This window comes from Anopheles gambiae, chromosome 3 (assembly GCF_943734735.2).
Source record: "Anopheles gambiae chromosome 3, idAnoGambNW_F1_1, whole genome shotgun sequence".
Lineage (NCBI taxonomy): Eukaryota > Metazoa > Arthropoda > Insecta > Diptera > Culicidae > Anopheles > Anopheles gambiae.
Window position 1 is genome coordinate 62,986,634 of NC_064602.1, and position 16,564 is coordinate 63,003,197.

The following is a 16,564-nucleotide window of genomic DNA, read 5'->3' on the forward strand; positions in this document are numbered from 1 at the left end:
CAATGTTTTTTACGTTGGGTATTTTTTTCAACCAAATTCTGCAAACTTTGAAAAGCTATTACATAAAAACGGTAGTGAGTTGAACCAATCTATGCAATGTTATAGAAACTACATTAGCTTATTAAATTTTCATCAGAATATTGCATTGATATTGGATTACGCATTCAAAAGTTATAAACTTCCAAAGTCGCTGACTACGATTTGATTTGATTTGACTACGCTGATTTCCCCAAACAAGCTTTCTGACGACTTGCCTAATACACAAACAATCTTAGAATCTTCGTTATTTGCACTGAAATACTTTAAAAAGCACTCAAAACATTTCTTATTGTAAGCTAAACCAAATCTAAACTAATTAAAATCCATTTTTGGATCAAAATAATGCCGTCGATGAGGACACCAATGTGTACTACGTATGTGTTGCTAAGAACAAAGCGAACCGTTCCTATGGAAATTCATTTCACCCATTCTGTCAAAAGGAGCTTTTTTAAATTCCGAAATTAGTTGTCAATTTGTATCGGACGAGACCACCTGGTCTTCATACACTTTGGTTTTATGGTTGCTAGTGACCGTCCAAATCAAGGTGTTATAAATGACAAGGTGAAGTTGTTCAGAGCAAAATGACATTTCTCTTCCGGGGACTCCGGTATAAAAATCGGGGAGGACTGGTGCGGGGTAATGAAATTTGTATGCAGAGAGTGACAGATGTCCCCCACAATGTCACCCAGCAAAAGCGATAAAAATCAACCTTCCCCAAGCGAGTGAAAAAGTCACTTTTCGGCTGTGTTTTCGATTGATATTTCGTGCACGATTTGACAAACGAAATAGTGTACGAGATTCAGACTTTTTTCGGCACATAACCACAACAGCGTACAATGGCATATTTGCTATCTTCATTGCACGTCTAGCGTTACACATTTTGAGGTTAAATAGTTTTTAAATTGTTGGTATTTATATGAATGATACGATACGAAAGAACACAACTGATGCAAACTAAACGTAATACACAAAAAGAAATACACATAACCTGCTTCAACGCTTGGCTTGGAGAGCGAAATGTTACGAATGGAAGAACCACACATACAATCATATATTGCTTGTCAAATTATGAGAGTGTATGAGTTATCGTCCGAAAATTTCCGCTTGGGTGGGTCTATATACACTATCCTTAGTCCAAATAGACATACAGCGACAACGTCGCGCGCGACGACTTCGCGCGCGACAAAAAGTAGCTCAATTTTGCAAACAGAGCTACTCGTCGCGCGCGACAATTTTGCTTCATCCGAAATAATCGAGTTATCTAGTTTTTTTTACAAGCCAGATTAATGCCAATCACAAAAAATTAGATTTGAACACATTTTAACCTATATTTGTGTGTTTTCAAATACAGCAATGATCCGCAGTACGCGATACTCGATATACGCGAATTCGCAGTACGCGATTCCTCTAAATTTGACAGCTCCATGTGTTTTTTTGCAAACACTTTAATTCTTTGAACTATTTTATACTCTTTTTGGATTTCCTTAATGTTCCTTAAGCATTTTGCATTAAATTTGTGCAAAAGATACCTGTTTTACAACAAAAAACATCAATGCATAATTCTGTGGCGATATTTTTCAACCCTTGAACCGATAGTGTAAACTATTTTTCCATAGGAATCCGCTGTACGTGAAAACTCGAGATACGCTATTGTGCTCGGTCCCGTACGATAGCGTATATCGGATAATGACTGTATAAAACAAGTTGGTTGACTGAATCAAATGAGCTACTTTGATCTACACAGAGTGAAATTTTGAGCTATTTTTCGTCGCGCGCGACGTTGTCGTTGTATGTCTAATTGAACGGTGACAGGGTTAAATGACTGGAATGGATGAATGGATGTTTTTTGGTCATTGGGAATTGAACGAACATTTCATCCATCTTCTTTTGTGGCGCCATATGTCAAGCGCGAGCTGCCAAATCGTGTAGCGTTCATTTGTGGAAACAGAAAAGCTGTGCATCTTCCTCGATCTCCGTTGTAAAAATCTACGAAATTGCAAAAAAAAAATGTCTCACGGACGCAACGAGTGCCGAATCTATGTCGGTAATCTGCCGCCAGACATCAGAACCAAGGATATTCAAGATCTGTTCCACAAATTTGGCAAAGTGACGTTCGTCGATCTGAAAAACCGCCGCGGTCCGCCATTTGCTTTTGTCGAGTTTGAGGATGCACGGTAAACTTTCGTCCCGTAAATGCGGCCCAAGAGGTAGGAAGAACTAAAAACAATCTCCCTTTCAACAATCTCTTTTGTTTGCAGTGACGCTGACGATGCGGTGAAAGCTCGCGACGGATATGACTACGATGGGTACCGATTACGGGTAGAGTTCCCACGAGGCGGTGGTCCCGGTAGCTATCGCGGCAGCCGCCAAGGGAACAGCGACCGTAACAGTAGGGGTGGTGATCGTAACAACCGGGGACCACCGGCCCGTAGGTCACAGTTCCGGGTGATGGTGACCGGATTACCATCGTCTGGCTCGTGGCAGGATCTGAAAGATCATATGCGTGAGGCCGGCGATGTGTGCTTTGCCGATGTTTACAAGGATGGTACGGGAGTGGTGGAGTTCCTGCGTCATGAAGACATGAAGTACGCGATAAAGAAACTTGACGATTCCCGGTTTCGCTCACACGAGGTTAGTAAGAAAACGAGTAAGAGAGAGGGAGAGAGAGAGAGAGAGAGTAGCACCTGCGAACGAGCTAATTTCATTCCGATTCCGATTTTTTATATTCTATCTCAAACCATGTCTCCTAGGGCGAAGTTGCCTACATTCATGTACGTGAAGATTCCGGAAACGACGATTCCGGCAAGCGTGATTACCGGGATAGGTATGTGTAATGAATTATGTTGCTTTTCCAAAGGCGTACTAGAAAATAATTCCCTTTTCCGTATCATTCTTCTGCAGATCCTACTCACCCCGCCGACGTAGAGGTTCGCCAACTTACTCGCCGGTACAACGGAGCGTTTCCCGATCCCGTTCACGCTCGTACAATTGAACCAGGTGAATGGCGCGGTTATGTTCCGAAGATGACTAAAGTAATTTAAACGCTAAATCTACTTCTATCTTCAGTTTTACGTAAATGAACACAGTACCGCCACACAAAAAGAGAGAGAGGGAATGAGTTCGGTCTTTCTGGCGGGAGAGTGATTGGCCATTTTTCTGCTTTTTTTTAGTCTAACATACAGTTTGCATCGTGTTTTGTTTAAAGCGACAACCTCTGGACTCTTCCGGTAGTGTGCATTTTAGAATTTATAGTTTCACGTGTGACGGTTTGCTATCACAATCAGTAGTGTTTAAGAGCATTTGTTTGTCGGTATCTGCGATCGGTTAGATCTTTTGGCAGGTTTTTAGGCTAAAGGAAAATAATTTCAGTTGCTTCTTAAATGCCGAAAACACAGTACCCACAGTAAGCAATAATCCAGTACATTTAAAAACAAGACAGCGCATGTCCGCATATGATAGGATGCAGAAGTAAAATTCCTTCAAGCAAGGAAAATAAAACTCTGCCTAGGAACACGTAAGCATGGTAAAAAAAATAATCAGGGAAATCGTTATGACCATTAGCACGCAACCTTGTGTGCATCATTCTAAAGGCAATATTGTACGTGTGTTTGTGTATGTATGTATGTGGAAATATTTTAGTGCGTGTAATAACTATTATTCCGAGCCCCCTACCACCCCCAACCCCCACCCCCCCCCCCCCCCCCCCAACACTGCGCACCAAAATTTATTCAGATGAACGTTCACATTCAAAAGTAAGGCAAGCAACGTCGTTCACCATATTACAATAGTTAAGGGTGCTGGTGAGGATTGATTGTGTTATATTTTATGCATCAGGAAAAAACCATGTATGTGGCAATGTTCGGTCGGTAAAGCAGATAGTAGACATGGTAAAAGAAAACGACGGCATTTATCTTCTTTCCCCCCGACCAGTAGCCAAAAACGATTAAAACCCAATAAGCTAAGAGAAGATCCATCATGCTTAATTGCTGCCAGAATGAAACTAAACATTACTATTTTGTTCTTTTTTCTGACAGGGTCTAGAGGATTGATATAATGTGATGAGTTTTAAAAGATTAAAAGAGCCAAAGAGAGCTCAGCAGAGGATGAAAATGTGCGATGAGGAATGGCGCGTTAAATCCACGATAACGACGGGAGTCGTATCGTTTTGCGCTGTTGTCGTCAGATACCTTGAAACGTAGGCCACCTTCGGGATACCTTACGTAGGCCTCCTTCGGGATGTCGACGAACAGGATGTGTCGTAAACACAGTGAGACACTATGATCTCACTATTGTGAGATATGAAAGATTTTTTCTGTTTCAATCATTCTCTCTCTACAACAAGCTGCCACGACTCGAACACTATCAATTGGTTTTCCTTTTTTTTGTTGTTTCAGGACATGTTTCCTTTGTGGAGCTATGTTGAAGTTGTTTGAGTCATTTGTGAAGAGAATGTGCCCATTTTTTAACCTGGTCCAATGCTATTGTTGGCTGGTTATCAGTCTCTGACTGTGTTATAACGGTGAAAGACCTACTGATGGCTGAAAGAAGCAAAAACATATTTGGTGGAGAGTATTGTTTTGGCACGGTTCGTTGAATTGACCAGATGCGAACGAAATGGCGAACGACTTGTCAGAGTATTACTGTATCAGCACCTCACGGCACTACAAGTGGAGGATAATCTATTTTACGGTCCTGAAGTTGCGGGACCGTTGCCTGGAGCAATTGTTTCGTTGTATTGGATAACGAAAAATGGCACCACTGCTGTGGTTGTACATTAGAGTTGAGGAATTCTGGACACCGAGGGACTGGAAATGCACAGGAAGGAATGGAATGGATGTATTTTAAAACACAGGAGTAATCGTGTGGATGCGGTGGATGTCACATTGCTTTGCACTGTAATTAGGATTGGTCGGATTCGTGGGATCATCGTTGGAGAAAGGAGGTGTTTGGTCTGGAATAGTGGTACATTGCTGATCATTCTCACCGACGTTCACAAACACACACACACAAAGTCTTACCAAACTGTTTTCCCATCGCTGGACGACGAGGGATATGGATAGTAGGATTGATCGTATGAGGATTGATCACTGGATCACTGGAGATCGTACCCAGGTTTCGGCAGGTACTGTTGGTATCTGTTGCGAGTGGAACGATATGATTCTACCTTTGGACGCGTCTGCTGCGGTTGAGCCAGCATTAGAGCGGGGAAAAGGCATTAGGAATACCCTTATCCGAGGTTGGATCGACGTTGGAAATGGAAGTTGCAAATATTCGGTAACCCAAAATCAGATTTTCTTCTCAATTAACACGTGTTTTACCTTCCTGTAGCATTTAACCTTATTTCATAACTCTTTCTCTCTCTATATGTCATAACCTCTGGAATGTCCTTAGCTGTATACTCCCTCATTCACAGCTTAGCACTAGAGGATTTAGACTGGGTAAAAAGATCCTTCCATCTTTCTGTTTTGTCTTCCTCCAAACGTATACTGACTGTATTGTTTTCTTATGGCATCCATTCATGCTCTCAATGTCTAAAAAAATTAAATCTTGAATTTAAAACACTCTTTGCTATACGTGCTCCTTAATGCTAAACAAAAAAGTGTTTGAAATAATAACGTTTTAGCAAACCACATTATTTGGATTATATGGATGGTAAGACTATTTGCGTCCGATTGCTTCAACTGGATAATGATGCAGTACGGATCGGCAGCCAGTATATGGAATATGGTAAACCACATGCCCCATAATCGTAAGTAAACGCACGGAGAGTATAATGCACTACAGCAATAGGTTCAACTGCATGGGATTATCAGGCGACACAGATTATCAACATTGAAATACAAAAATCACGAAACGGCAATAGCCATATGATATTTAAACCTAACAGTGGTTAAGCTAATAAAGTTTAAACGAAGTATGATTTTAACGAACAAAATTGTGTTTTAACTTTGCATTTTTCATGAGAAAACAAAAATCTGCGACAGAAAATTTACATGATTGGGAATGTTAAAATGCTCTATCAAAACGATCATTCTTCAGGTGGCATTGTACAAGGTTCTGATCTTCGAAAATGACAACAATTGGATTCTACAAACGATTATCTCGGCGAGATATTTTTTCGACATTCTACTCTTTCGTGACCCGTTAAATAGTTAAAGAAAGTTGTGGTGAATTCAAAAAGATAGTTATTTGAATATGACCAAGCGTCGTTTAAAAAACAGTTGTCGACCACTGAAAACGGCAGAAAGTTTGACGTAGACTGTTTCACAACACAAAATAGCCAGCTGATTCCGATAAACCAAGGCAAACGTAAACAATTAGCCATGGCGGCGAAAGGTGCACACATTACGCCGAACATCGAAGTTAAACCATCTTTGTTTGAGGTGCTGGCAGCGGACTCGTTGAATATTACCTTCTATCCTGCCATTAAACGTGTTGTTGACGTGAGTAATGCGTATTCTCCATGTGCTTCCTTTCATATGTTAATGATTGTATTATTAGTTTTTAGCGACAGCGAAACCGGCTGTCTTTGGAGGTTTGGTTCGATACTACGACGAGTTCTATCTTGTGTTTAATGGTCTCGTACAGGGGTACTATTTAAAGCAGTATGGAGGGTCGCTGGCAGAAGTGTTTTACGGTCTTACCAGACAATCTTTACGTAGCAAAACGTTCAGCAGGAAGGATCGGAATTGGTCGTTTGTTGTGCTGGTCCTGGTGCCGTACGCTGTCCGCAAGCTGGAGAAAGCTTGCGCAAGGTGGAAAGAAGACTACGAAAATGCCAAGCATGTGCCGGCACATCGTAAGCAATTATTCCGCTTACTGCCATACCTACAGGCGTGCTATGAAGGCGCCAAACTGATTCATTACGTGTCGTACTTGGCGAATGTTACCAAAACTCATTCGCCTTCGTTGCGTGTTCTGGAGTTAGGATTAACGTACCTATCTGAGGAGGAAGAAAGTTGGTCATTTAAAGATGTATTGCAAGGGAAAGTGAGGTAAGCAAGGTGGATCGAATATTGTTTCTAATTGAATTGATTTTATCAAAATGATAATACCAATGGTGTACTCTTTCAGAGTCGCTACGATGATAAGTGCTGCCCTTTTGCGATGGCTAGAATTGTCCGCCTTCTTTCTACAGTTTATCGAGTGGTGGCAAACGGAAGCAAATATTGGGGATCTTTCGAAGCTGCCAATTCCGGACGCTCCAGATCAGGATTCCAATGCAAACAAGTACGCGAACGTGTGCCCGATTTGTCTACAAAAGCATATCATTCCAACCGCAGTTTCCGTTTCCGGGTAAGTCTATTAGTTTGCTGTAAACTTATGCAAACATTCAAAACCTTTCGCTTAATATGTTTCAATGTTTGCAATTCAATGTTGTTCCAGATATGTTTATTGTTATCGCTGCATTGCTACCCACCTTCAAAGAGAAAGCAGATGCCCGATAACTAAGTATCCTGCTACGATTAATGATTTAATTGGAATATATACGGGGGATGATGACTGAGAGTGCAATTTAATGCATTTGACTGGCTTATTTGTGCATTTTTTATTTTACCAAAAATGGTTAGGGGTTTCATGGAATAGAAGATAATGGAATGTAGATAAGGGCAAAACGGTGAGCAACAAATTTGCGCACATGCTGTGCATGTGTAGCAATGGTTTAAGTTTGTTTTTTTTTTATACTGAAATGGAAATAAAAATTAAATTCTAAAATTCTATACCTTTATAAAATTGCAGGTGCCTTTATAAACTCCATTAATAAAGCATTTTCCTGCTAAAGCTTTACTTCTTCTTCCCTGTCGCATTATAAGCACTCGAGTGCCTTCATTTGGCCCGCGAAGCATAGTTTGACGAGCCCTGGATTCGACGGACACTGACCCAAGGGTTAGTTCAACTGTTGCTGCATCGTGGAACTTCACATGCCTTCTTCGCGTGTGTGTATACCGTGCTTAAGAATCATCAAAACAAATCATTGCCACCGACAACAACACGCAGTTTGACAGCTACGATAAAAACAACAGAAAACGTGCTCCGCCGGTGAACAGACGAAGCTGAACGGTATTTTCTTTCGCCTTGCTGTGCCTCATCATGACCTGTGTTGGGAAGGAAAAAGGTTGTCTCATATACGAGGGGAGTAACTTCCTTAAACAACGACTGCTGCTTTCCACGCTGAGCGGAAAATCGATCGAAGTACGCGAGATTCGACCCCATCACGAAACGAACCCGGGGCTGCAGGAGTACGAAACGAATCTGCTCCAGCTGCTGGACAAGATTACCAACGGTACGATCACCCGTGTGGACCGGGATGGATGTTCGTTCGTGTATCAGCCTGGGCTACTGTACGGTGGCGTCATCCATCACGATTGTAGCACGGAACGGGGCATCGGATACTACCTAGACGTGCTGGTTGCGCTCGGCCCCTTCTGCAAAAAGCCCCTCGATGTCACACTGACCGGCGTGACGAATAGCAAAGAAAGCCCGTCGGTGGATCACATCAAAGCGTCCGCACTGCCGGCACTGAAGCGCTTTCTAGTTGTCGACGAAGGGCTTGAGCTGAAGGTCCTCAAACGGGGCATAATGCCGGGAGGCGGTGGAGAGATCACATTCCGCTGTCCGGTACGCAAATCGCTCAAAGCAATCCAGTGTACGAAGCAAACGATGGTCAAGCGAATCCGTGGTACGGCGTACTGCTGCAAAGTTAGTCCCGCGATGGCAAATCGGGCGGTGGAGCATGCGAAAGGCGTGATGCTAAACTTTCTGCCCGATGTGTACATCAACACGGACCAGCATAAGGGGAAACGGTCGGGAAACAGCCCCGGGTATGGCATTAACCTGGTGGCCGAAACCACCGACGGTACCATGTTTTCCGCGGAAGCTATTTGCAAAACAATGGACGAGGTAATGATTAGTGCGCCATTCGAGTATTTTGATTTATTTAAAGCTTTTCGAATAATCGCCCTCTTTCGTTTCGTCCCGCCAGCAACAAGGCAACCCATCCATACCGGAAGATCTTGGCCGAGAGGCTGGCATGAAGCTGTTGGACGAGGTGTTCCGAGGCGGTTGCGTTGACTCTGCATTCCAGTGGCTCGTCGTGCTGTACATGGCGTTGGCGCAGAAGGATGTGTCCAAGTTTCTTATTGGGCCGCTATCGCAATACACCATCCATTTCCTGCAGCATTTGCGCGAGTTTTTCGCCATCACTTTTAAGCTAGAAAATGCAAACGGTGACCAGGAGGATGAGACGGCGGGAAGGGATGACGAAGAACTGTCTGGGTCTAACAAGGTGATGCTTACGTGTGTCGGTGTAGGGTACAGTAATTTCAGCAAGCGTGTCAACTAATCTGGAAAGGAAAAGGCTTTGGGAGAGTTTTCCTTATGATACGACTGGTGGAATAAATTTCTTCTTTAATTTACTACTGGTTCATTTAATTTTATGTAAAAAAGCCCTGAAAATTTCCTAAATTGATTCAGTTCTCGGACCTGGTACCAAATATATTTTATTTATATATTCTATTCCGTACAATAAAAATAAATGTTTATTTGGCTGTTGAGTACAATCGGCACAGCGACATCGTTTCGATTGCATTCTGTAAGTTGTACGTTTTAGCATTATATCGCGTGTAAAGCATTCGCATCTTCATCTCCCTTTGGCTACAGTGAATTGCAAACCAACCGAACAGTGCTACTACAGTGGGCACAATATTTAGAATCAAATTTGCCCTTTGATAGCACAAATATTCGCAATGAAGAAGAAAAAGCTCTACTGTTAACCACAGAAAGAAAATAGGAGAGAAGAAAAAATATTTAACCATACTATCCATATGTCCATACGGTGTACACCAGTGCAAAGCAGATGTCTGCGTCAAAAACGTCATTTCGGGGTTTTACTTCGTTCGTTCGGATCATTCGGCCAGGACCAGCCTAAAAAAGTGAAGAAAAACCGGCAAATCATTGCTTACCCGAATTGATAACACAGTTCGCTCGGTTACTGCGATTAGTGATTTGGAGTTTGTACGGGTACGGAAACGCAACCATGGCTTCCACCACTGGACAGGTAAATGGGGTAAAAGGTAGTGGGAAATAGCTGCGGATGTTGCTGGACAGTGCTTGATCTCCGCTTGCTTTTGCATCCGCAGGTGATCAAGTGCAAGGCGGCCGTTGCCTGGGAGCCGAAGCAACCGCTTTCGATCGAAACGATCGAGGTGGCACCACCGAAAGCGGGCGAAGTGCGCATTAAGGTGACCGCATCCGGTGTGTGTCACACGGACGCGTACACGCTGGGCGGCCTAGACTCGGAGGGCGTGTTCCCCGTGATTCTCGGCCACGAAGGTGCCGGCGTGGTGGAGAGTGTTGGCGAGGGTGTGACCAAGTTCCAGCCGGGCGATCACGTCATCCCGCTGTACATTCCGCAATGCTTCGAGTGCCGGTTCTGCAAGAGCCCCAAAACCAACCTCTGCCCGAAGGTGCGCGCTACGCAGGGTAAAGGCGTGCTACCGGACGGTACGACGCGGTTCACGTGCAACGGCAAACAGATCTACCATTTCATGGGCACGTCCACGTTTGCCGAGTACACGGTAGTGGCGGAGGTATCGCTGGCCAAGATCGATCCAAGCGCACCGTTGGAGAAGGTGTGCCTGCTCGGTTGCGGCATTCCGACCGGTTACGGTGCGGCTCTGAATACGGCCAAGGTAGAGCCGGGCAGCTCCTGCGCCATCTGGGGACTGGGAGCTGTCGGGCTGGCGGTTGCGATGGGATGCAAGGCGGCCGGTGCCAGCCGCATTATTGGTGTCGACATCAATCCGGCCAAGTTCGAGATTGCAAAGCAGTTCGGCTGCACGGAGTTTGTCAATCCGAATGACTACAAGGAGCCGATTCAGCAGGTGTTGGTCGAAAAGACGGACGGCGGGTTGGATTACACGTTTGAGTGTGTGGGCAATGTGAACACGATGCGTGCGGCCCTCGAGTCCTGTACGCGCGGGTGGGGCGTGTCGGTAATTGTCGGTGTGGCGGAGGCTGGTACGGAGATTTCCACCCGCCCATTCCAGCTGGTAACCGGGCGCACCTGGAAGGGAACGGCTTTCGGTGGCTGGAAGAGTGTGGAGAGCGTACCGAAGCTGGTCACCTCATATTTGCAGAAGGAGCTAAAGGTGGACGAATTTATCACGCACACGATGGAGCTGGAGAAGATCAACGACGCATTTACGCTCATGCATGAAGGTAAAAGCATTCGTTCAGTGGTGAACCTTTAGAAGCGAAAAGCGAGAAGCGAAAAGGGGCCTAGCCGAGCGGATTTATTACATCGCACAACTCGATCGATGCCTTACCTTATCTGTTCCTGTCACCAAGTCGCTATTGCATAGCAAGAATAAAGCGTGCCGTTTTATATAAAAGCTGTTTTGTGCCACATTAGTTGAGAAAGAAATGCAGGGTTTCGAATCATATAAGGGAATAGTTCAATCACTTGGGGGAATGTTGCAAGCAAGCTGTGGAAGTTTGCAATCATATAGGGGAGTGCTGCAATCGACTAGGGAAATTTTGCAAGCATACTGTGAAGCTGTCATCAGATTGTAGATGCCGGTGTAAAAGCGAGTATCACCTAATTCCAATTTAAGAGAAACTTAAAACTATGACGTTTATTTAAAATACGTTTCTGGAGCGCCTTAAAGCTACTGTTAATTGTCTGTTTTCACCCAAATCTGCATAGATCTGGTTTAAAATCCTAACATTATTCTTCCACGTTTTGTTCCTCGTCCCCAAAAGACCTATACATTGTAAATACCAACGAGACAACCATTTACGATGCTTTCTTTGCCGTTTTGCCACCCTCCTTTGTCGCAGACCCAGCGCCTTCCGCCTTGTCGTGTGTTTTTTGGTGCACTATAAGATGCTGCTTGCGGACGAACGATTTGGAACATTGCTTGCACTGGTACGGTTTCTTGCCCAAATGCAACCGTGCATGCTCGGCCAGGATCCGCTTTGCCTTGAACATCTTGTGGCACACGTCGCACTCGAACTTGTTCACCTCCTCGTGCGTGAACATGTGATCCCGCAGGTGGCTGTTGGTGCGAAATTTCTTATCACACAGCTTGCACGCGTACGGGCGCTCGTCTGTGTGGATGCGGAGGTGATTGTTGAGATCACTACGCTGGCTGAAACTCTTTTTGCACTCCATGCAAACGTACTTGCGCGGTCGCACGTGGTACTTTAGGTGCTTTTTGAGCGATTCTTCGCTGGTCAGCAGTTTGCCACACAGTTTGCACGGATAGTCGACTTCCGGTTCCTGCTGCTGGCCAGCATCGGGCACGGTCAGCTCGCATTCCGCCTGCATCAAGTGCTTGCGCTCGAAATGGCGCGTCATGCGCAGAAAGCTTACGAAGATCATGCCGCAGTCGTACACGCACATGTATGAGTCCTGATGGAAGTACAGATGCTGCCGTATGTATGTTGCGTCCGGAAAGTGTCCTTTGCACACGCCACAGACGTGCATCACGTTTAGCAGGTTGCTCTTCCACACCACATCGATATCGTCGATTTTTTCGTCCTCCGCCTCGTGCGTCAGACTGTGCAGGCGCATCGTTTCGAAACTGTTCGTGGTGTACTTCATGCAGCGGCCACACTGATACCTGTTGCCGATCTTCTTGATCGTCTTCAACCGTGGCATGCATAGGACGATCCCGTTACGGTAGAACTCTTCGTGCGTCTGCAGATCGGAATGGTAGAGAACTTCCTCGGTCGGCAGCACCGGGTGGCACACATGGTCGACAAAGTGTGTCTGGGAGATGAATACCATGAAGCATTCGGAACATCGATAGTAGTCGGTCGATTCCAAGCAAAGCTCGAGCGTTTCCTTGTGAACCTGAAAATGTTGCGCGAGCAGCGCTGGACGGCCCGTCAAGTTGCAGTAGCCGCAATGTTCGCTCTTTACACTGCGCGACGAACGCTTCTGTCTGTCGTTGGTGAGCTGCTTCGGCAGTGAGTTGCGGTGGTTTATTATTTTTGACTCCCTGTGCGGGCTACTACTACTACTACTACTACTACTGCTGGTATGCAAAATGATCTGCTTCTTTTCGTCGCTCTCTAGGGAATGTAACGTAAAGTTTTCCGCTTCGTCCGGCTCGTCCCCGAGCAGAATCATTTCGTACTCGTTCTCATCGTCGCCAAAGTGTATCAATGTGTTATCGATGGAGTTTTCATTCAAAATTTCATGCTCCTGCGATGACGATTCGTCCTCTTCGCCCAGTACGGTAGGTGTCGTTGTACCGTCGTCGACTTTGATCGATCCGGACGATGCCGAACAAATGATTATATTTTCCATCTCCATCTGCTCATCTGTTTGACAACCCGATTCGGCGGTGGAAGGCAAGAAGTGTTCCAGTTCAACCTGAGTTCCCATGTCATTGCATTTGGCGGCCTTCGGTAAGCTACTGTCTATGTCCTGTGGTGAAATTGGTTCCGCCACTGGTTCCGTTTGCACCTGTGCATGCTTGATGTCGGTAGAAGCTTTCGACGCCACCACCGCCGGTTTTGGTGGTGGTTCAACGGTGAATATTTCATACATAAGTTTGCTGGACTTTTTGGCCATGTTAACAAACAGATACAGATCCCGGAGCTTACCTTTGCACTCGGTGCAAACATTGTTGGGCAGTTTGTCATGTTTTATAGGCTGCAATTACACGGATCGATAGCGTGTTAGTAAAAACAGCGTTAGAGAGCTTTGCATAAAAGGTTACCTTCTCTCCCGTAGCCAGTTCCAACACACTTGGAAACGGTACGATGCGTCCATCCAAAATTTCACTACAAAATATCGGTTTAAGCTGCGTTCGATCGACCGCAGCCAGACAGGCTCGACAAATTTCCTCGGCAGAGATTGTTAATTCCAGTTCTTGGGTGTCCATCGTACGGGAATTTGGTCGGAATTGGCGTTATTTACCTCCAATACGCTTGAATATTGCCGGAGAAGCTACGATGTATTGAAAATGGAAATGGATTTCGTTTTTGTTGCGCGTTTGTTTGTTGTACCTGGAGACCAGAACTGATTCAGCCCAATACTGTCAAAAATATAGTGTCGGGTTGAAAAGTCCGCTTCTTCACCTGCAAAGTGCGCTAGTACTGCATTGAAAACCGTTAAATTTGACTCTTTTTTCTGATTATTTGGTAGGCAAATTACGAAATAATTGGTTGGATGAATTAATTTATTTCGCATTTGTTTTTTTTTTATTTAAATGAACCAGTTTTTCCATATAACCGCCTACCGAAAACGACTTGTTTATAAAAAAAGGAAATTTACACCTACTCCAAACGCAATACGTACACCTTTCTCATGACAACACAAATGGCATTTTTAATTTCGCTTTAATTTATTATAATATCGCGTATCATTTTCAGACACAACTCCACGTTGTATTAAGATGTTTGTAATATTTTCTAAAAAGAAAAACAACAAATTAACAATGGAGAAGAAGTAAGAATAATTGAATTGAACAACTGCCATTTTGAACGCATTCGCATTTACACCTTCATGTATCACCAGCAATAGAGCTGACACAACTGGCCGATGTGTAGCTAAAAAAGGGTAAACAAACAAACTACTCGCAGAAGTTTTCTGCGAAATCGCTTGTCCGTAGCACTTAAGGAAGCGACAATGAAGGAAATATGTTTGGACATAGACTTACACAAAGTGTGTCGAATCTGTTTATCACAAACCAATATGAACGAGGCACTGTTCAACATATTTGCGGATGCAATTGTGGACGGTAGGATTGTGCCGCTGGTTGAAGTGATCGAGAGCTGTGTCGGCATACAGGCAAGTAACAGGCGGAAATGTGGAAGCTTGTAGAACAGTTGTTTGTGCGAAAGCCATGCGCTAATGTGTGCGATTTAATTTTTCACAGGTGAAAAACTCCCAGGAGCTTCCGAGTAAAATATGCCACACGTGCAAATCTATCATTCTCCAGTTTCACGTTTTTAAACAAAAGTGTAGTCGAGCGGAAAGTGTATTGCGAGAGATGCTGTTACACCGAACATCAATTAATGAACACATAGAAGAAGGTGGTTTCCTTGATAGTGACTATTTGGAGGAAAGTAAATCAGTCCATTCACCTTTGGTGGAATACATTGAAGAAACCATCGAGGAGGCGCAGGAGCAGGAGGAGGAGGTGGGTATTGTGTTAAGCAATGACAGTGAATCCGTAACTACCGATGGGATGTGGGAATGTCTCATTAGCCAATTTCCGGAAGGGGTTGAAGATTCGGATAAAGATACTACAATCATTCATACAGAGGAATATTTGTCCGATATGGGAGACGGAAATTTTGTGTCCGCGTTGGAAATGGCACCCAGCGTCGAACGAGCGGTGGCCAAACATGAACCAACTGCATTGGATGATTTAAAATCAGTGCAAAGCAATCGTCATGTATGCAACATATGCGGAAAGATAGCCCTCTCAAAATCACGCCTGGCAAAACACATGCAGCTTCATATTGATTCTAAAATAGTGCTCGATCATATGAACTTTTTCATTTGCACCTTCTGCCGATATGTATTTCTGCGAGAACAAGATTTGAGTGACCACAGCGTGCAGTGTTCCGGATGCCTAAACTTTCCGGTTGTTAGGAATGAGCCGTGCCGTGTTCGTGACAATGTAGAACCTGCCAAGCGCATTGTGGGAGGCAGTGGCGTCTGCGGAATCTGTGACGCAGGGTATGATGATCTGTTGCACGTGAAACAGCATATCATTAGTCATTTGGAAAAGTTTCCATGCCCGTTGGAGGGTTGTGGATGCGAGTACTCCTCACTGGCACGGTTGACCATACATATCAGCAATCAGCATGTCGATTATCTTTCGCCAAACTGTCCCCACTGTAAGGAGGAAATCGATCGAGTCGATTTAAGGCAACATGTAAGACTCTACTGCAAAGCGAAACAGTTTGAGTGTACACATTGTGGTAAGTTCATTGTTTTTTTTAAGTTGGTTTAAACCTATGCACTCATGGGCGAGGGTTTCGATTTCAGATAAAAAGTTTCTCTCTTGGAAAGCATTATCACAACATCTGAAAAAATTAGACCAAAAGTTTCACTGTTCGCAATGTGATAAATCATTTTCATCGCAAGCCTCGTTGAAACTACATGAACGTATGTGGATCAGCAAAAATACTGCTGTGACGTACAAGTAAAACATTCACTGTTTTTTTTATTTCGCACAGGTACACACAGTGGAGAACGACCGTACGTATGCACGATTTGCAACAAGTCGTATAAAACATCCAGCTTGCGAACAGCGCACATGGATACGCACATCGAAGGGAAAACGTTCAAATGCGAAATGTGCGGCAAAAGTCTCCAGACGCGTGCCTGCTACAGGAACCACGTGAAACGACATTTGGAACAACGCAATCATGAATGTCCCGTGTGTGGAAAGAAATTCTTCCAAAAATGTACACTTCGTGTGCATCTGAAAATGGTGCACCGATTATCGGGCGATATGTTGGATGTGTAATAAATTATTTTTTTTGTAACGCTAAA

At 44.3% G+C, this 16,564-nt stretch overlaps 6 protein-coding genes across 10 annotated transcripts; 5 read left to right on the forward strand and 1 right to left on the reverse strand.

Annotated features, from left to right (window-relative positions):
* The first annotated feature begins 1,923 nt into the window (after nucleotides 1-1,923).
* On the forward strand, nucleotides 1,924-5,974 carry LOC1275237 (serine/arginine-rich splicing factor 1A). 3 transcript variants are annotated; one of them, XM_061662027.1, is made up of 5 exons: nucleotides 1,924-2,213; nucleotides 2,298-2,670; nucleotides 2,790-2,863; nucleotides 2,941-3,036; nucleotides 4,074-5,974. In XM_061662027.1, exons 1-4 carry the CDS (start codon nucleotides 2,047-2,049, stop codon nucleotides 3,029-3,031), a joined length of 705 nt encoding a protein of 234 aa, XP_061518011.1. In that variant the 5' UTR covers nucleotides 1,924-2,046; the 3' UTR covers nucleotides 3,032-3,036; nucleotides 4,074-5,974. The 3 variants fall into 3 exon arrangements, with proteins under 3 accessions (XP_061518011.1, XP_061518009.1, XP_061518010.1); XM_061662025.1 differs by lacking the exon at nucleotides 4,074-5,974 and adding an exon at nucleotides 3,106-4,044 and having other exon boundaries at nucleotides 1,926-2,213; XM_061662026.1 differs by having other exon boundaries at nucleotides 1,927-2,213; nucleotides 2,941-3,071.
* A 327-nt stretch (nucleotides 5,975-6,301) lies between these two features.
* On the forward strand, nucleotides 6,302-7,773 carry LOC4577821 (peroxisome assembly protein 12-B). Its single transcript, XM_001237560.3, has 4 exons — nucleotides 6,302-6,482; nucleotides 6,541-7,034; nucleotides 7,114-7,335; nucleotides 7,426-7,773. The coding sequence occupies exons 1-4, from the start codon at nucleotides 6,363-6,365 to the stop codon at nucleotides 7,544-7,546; spliced, it is 957 nt and encodes a 318-aa protein (XP_001237561.3). The 5' UTR covers nucleotides 6,302-6,362; the 3' UTR covers nucleotides 7,547-7,773.
* A 240-nt stretch (nucleotides 7,774-8,013) lies between these two features.
* On the forward strand, nucleotides 8,014-9,455 carry LOC1275239 (probable RNA 3'-terminal phosphate cyclase-like protein). Its single transcript, XM_314471.5, has 2 exons — nucleotides 8,014-8,940; nucleotides 9,023-9,455. The coding sequence occupies exons 1-2, from the start codon at nucleotides 8,131-8,133 to the stop codon at nucleotides 9,380-9,382; spliced, it is 1,170 nt and encodes a 389-aa protein (XP_314471.3). The 5' UTR covers nucleotides 8,014-8,130; the 3' UTR covers nucleotides 9,383-9,455.
* A 402-nt stretch (nucleotides 9,456-9,857) lies between these two features.
* On the forward strand, nucleotides 9,858-11,432 carry LOC1275240 (alcohol dehydrogenase class-3). The gene is made up of 2 exons (XM_061662023.1): nucleotides 9,858-10,096; nucleotides 10,179-11,432. The coding sequence occupies exons 1-2, from the start codon at nucleotides 10,076-10,078 to the stop codon at nucleotides 11,289-11,291; spliced, it is 1,134 nt and encodes a 377-aa protein (XP_061518007.1). The 5' UTR covers nucleotides 9,858-10,075; the 3' UTR covers nucleotides 11,292-11,432.
* A 210-nt stretch (nucleotides 11,433-11,642) lies between these two features.
* Nucleotides 11,643-14,104, reverse strand: LOC3291105 (zinc finger protein 28). The gene is made up of 2 exons (XM_061662020.1): nucleotides 13,773-14,104; nucleotides 11,643-13,705 (listed from the first exon to the last, which is right to left on the reverse strand). Exons 1-2 carry the CDS (start codon nucleotides 13,935-13,937, stop codon nucleotides 11,837-11,839), a joined length of 2,034 nt encoding a protein of 677 aa, XP_061518004.1. The 5' UTR covers nucleotides 13,938-14,104; the 3' UTR covers nucleotides 11,643-11,836.
* Nucleotides 14,105-14,426: 322 nt separating this feature from the next.
* On the forward strand, nucleotides 14,427-16,564 carry LOC3291106 (zinc finger protein ZFP2). Of its 3 annotated transcripts, XM_558036.4 has the most exons (4): nucleotides 14,438-14,845; nucleotides 14,934-15,987; nucleotides 16,055-16,174; nucleotides 16,246-16,564. In XM_558036.4, exons 1-4 carry the CDS (start codon nucleotides 14,684-14,686, stop codon nucleotides 16,536-16,538), a joined length of 1,629 nt encoding a protein of 542 aa, XP_558036.4. In that variant the 5' UTR covers nucleotides 14,438-14,683; the 3' UTR covers nucleotides 16,539-16,564. The 3 variants fall into 3 exon arrangements, with proteins under 3 accessions (XP_061518005.1, XP_558036.4, XP_061518006.1); XM_061662021.1 differs by lacking the exon at nucleotides 16,055-16,174 and having other exon boundaries at nucleotides 14,427-14,845; XM_061662022.1 differs by lacking the exon at nucleotides 16,055-16,174 and having other exon boundaries at nucleotides 14,477-14,845; nucleotides 14,934-15,197.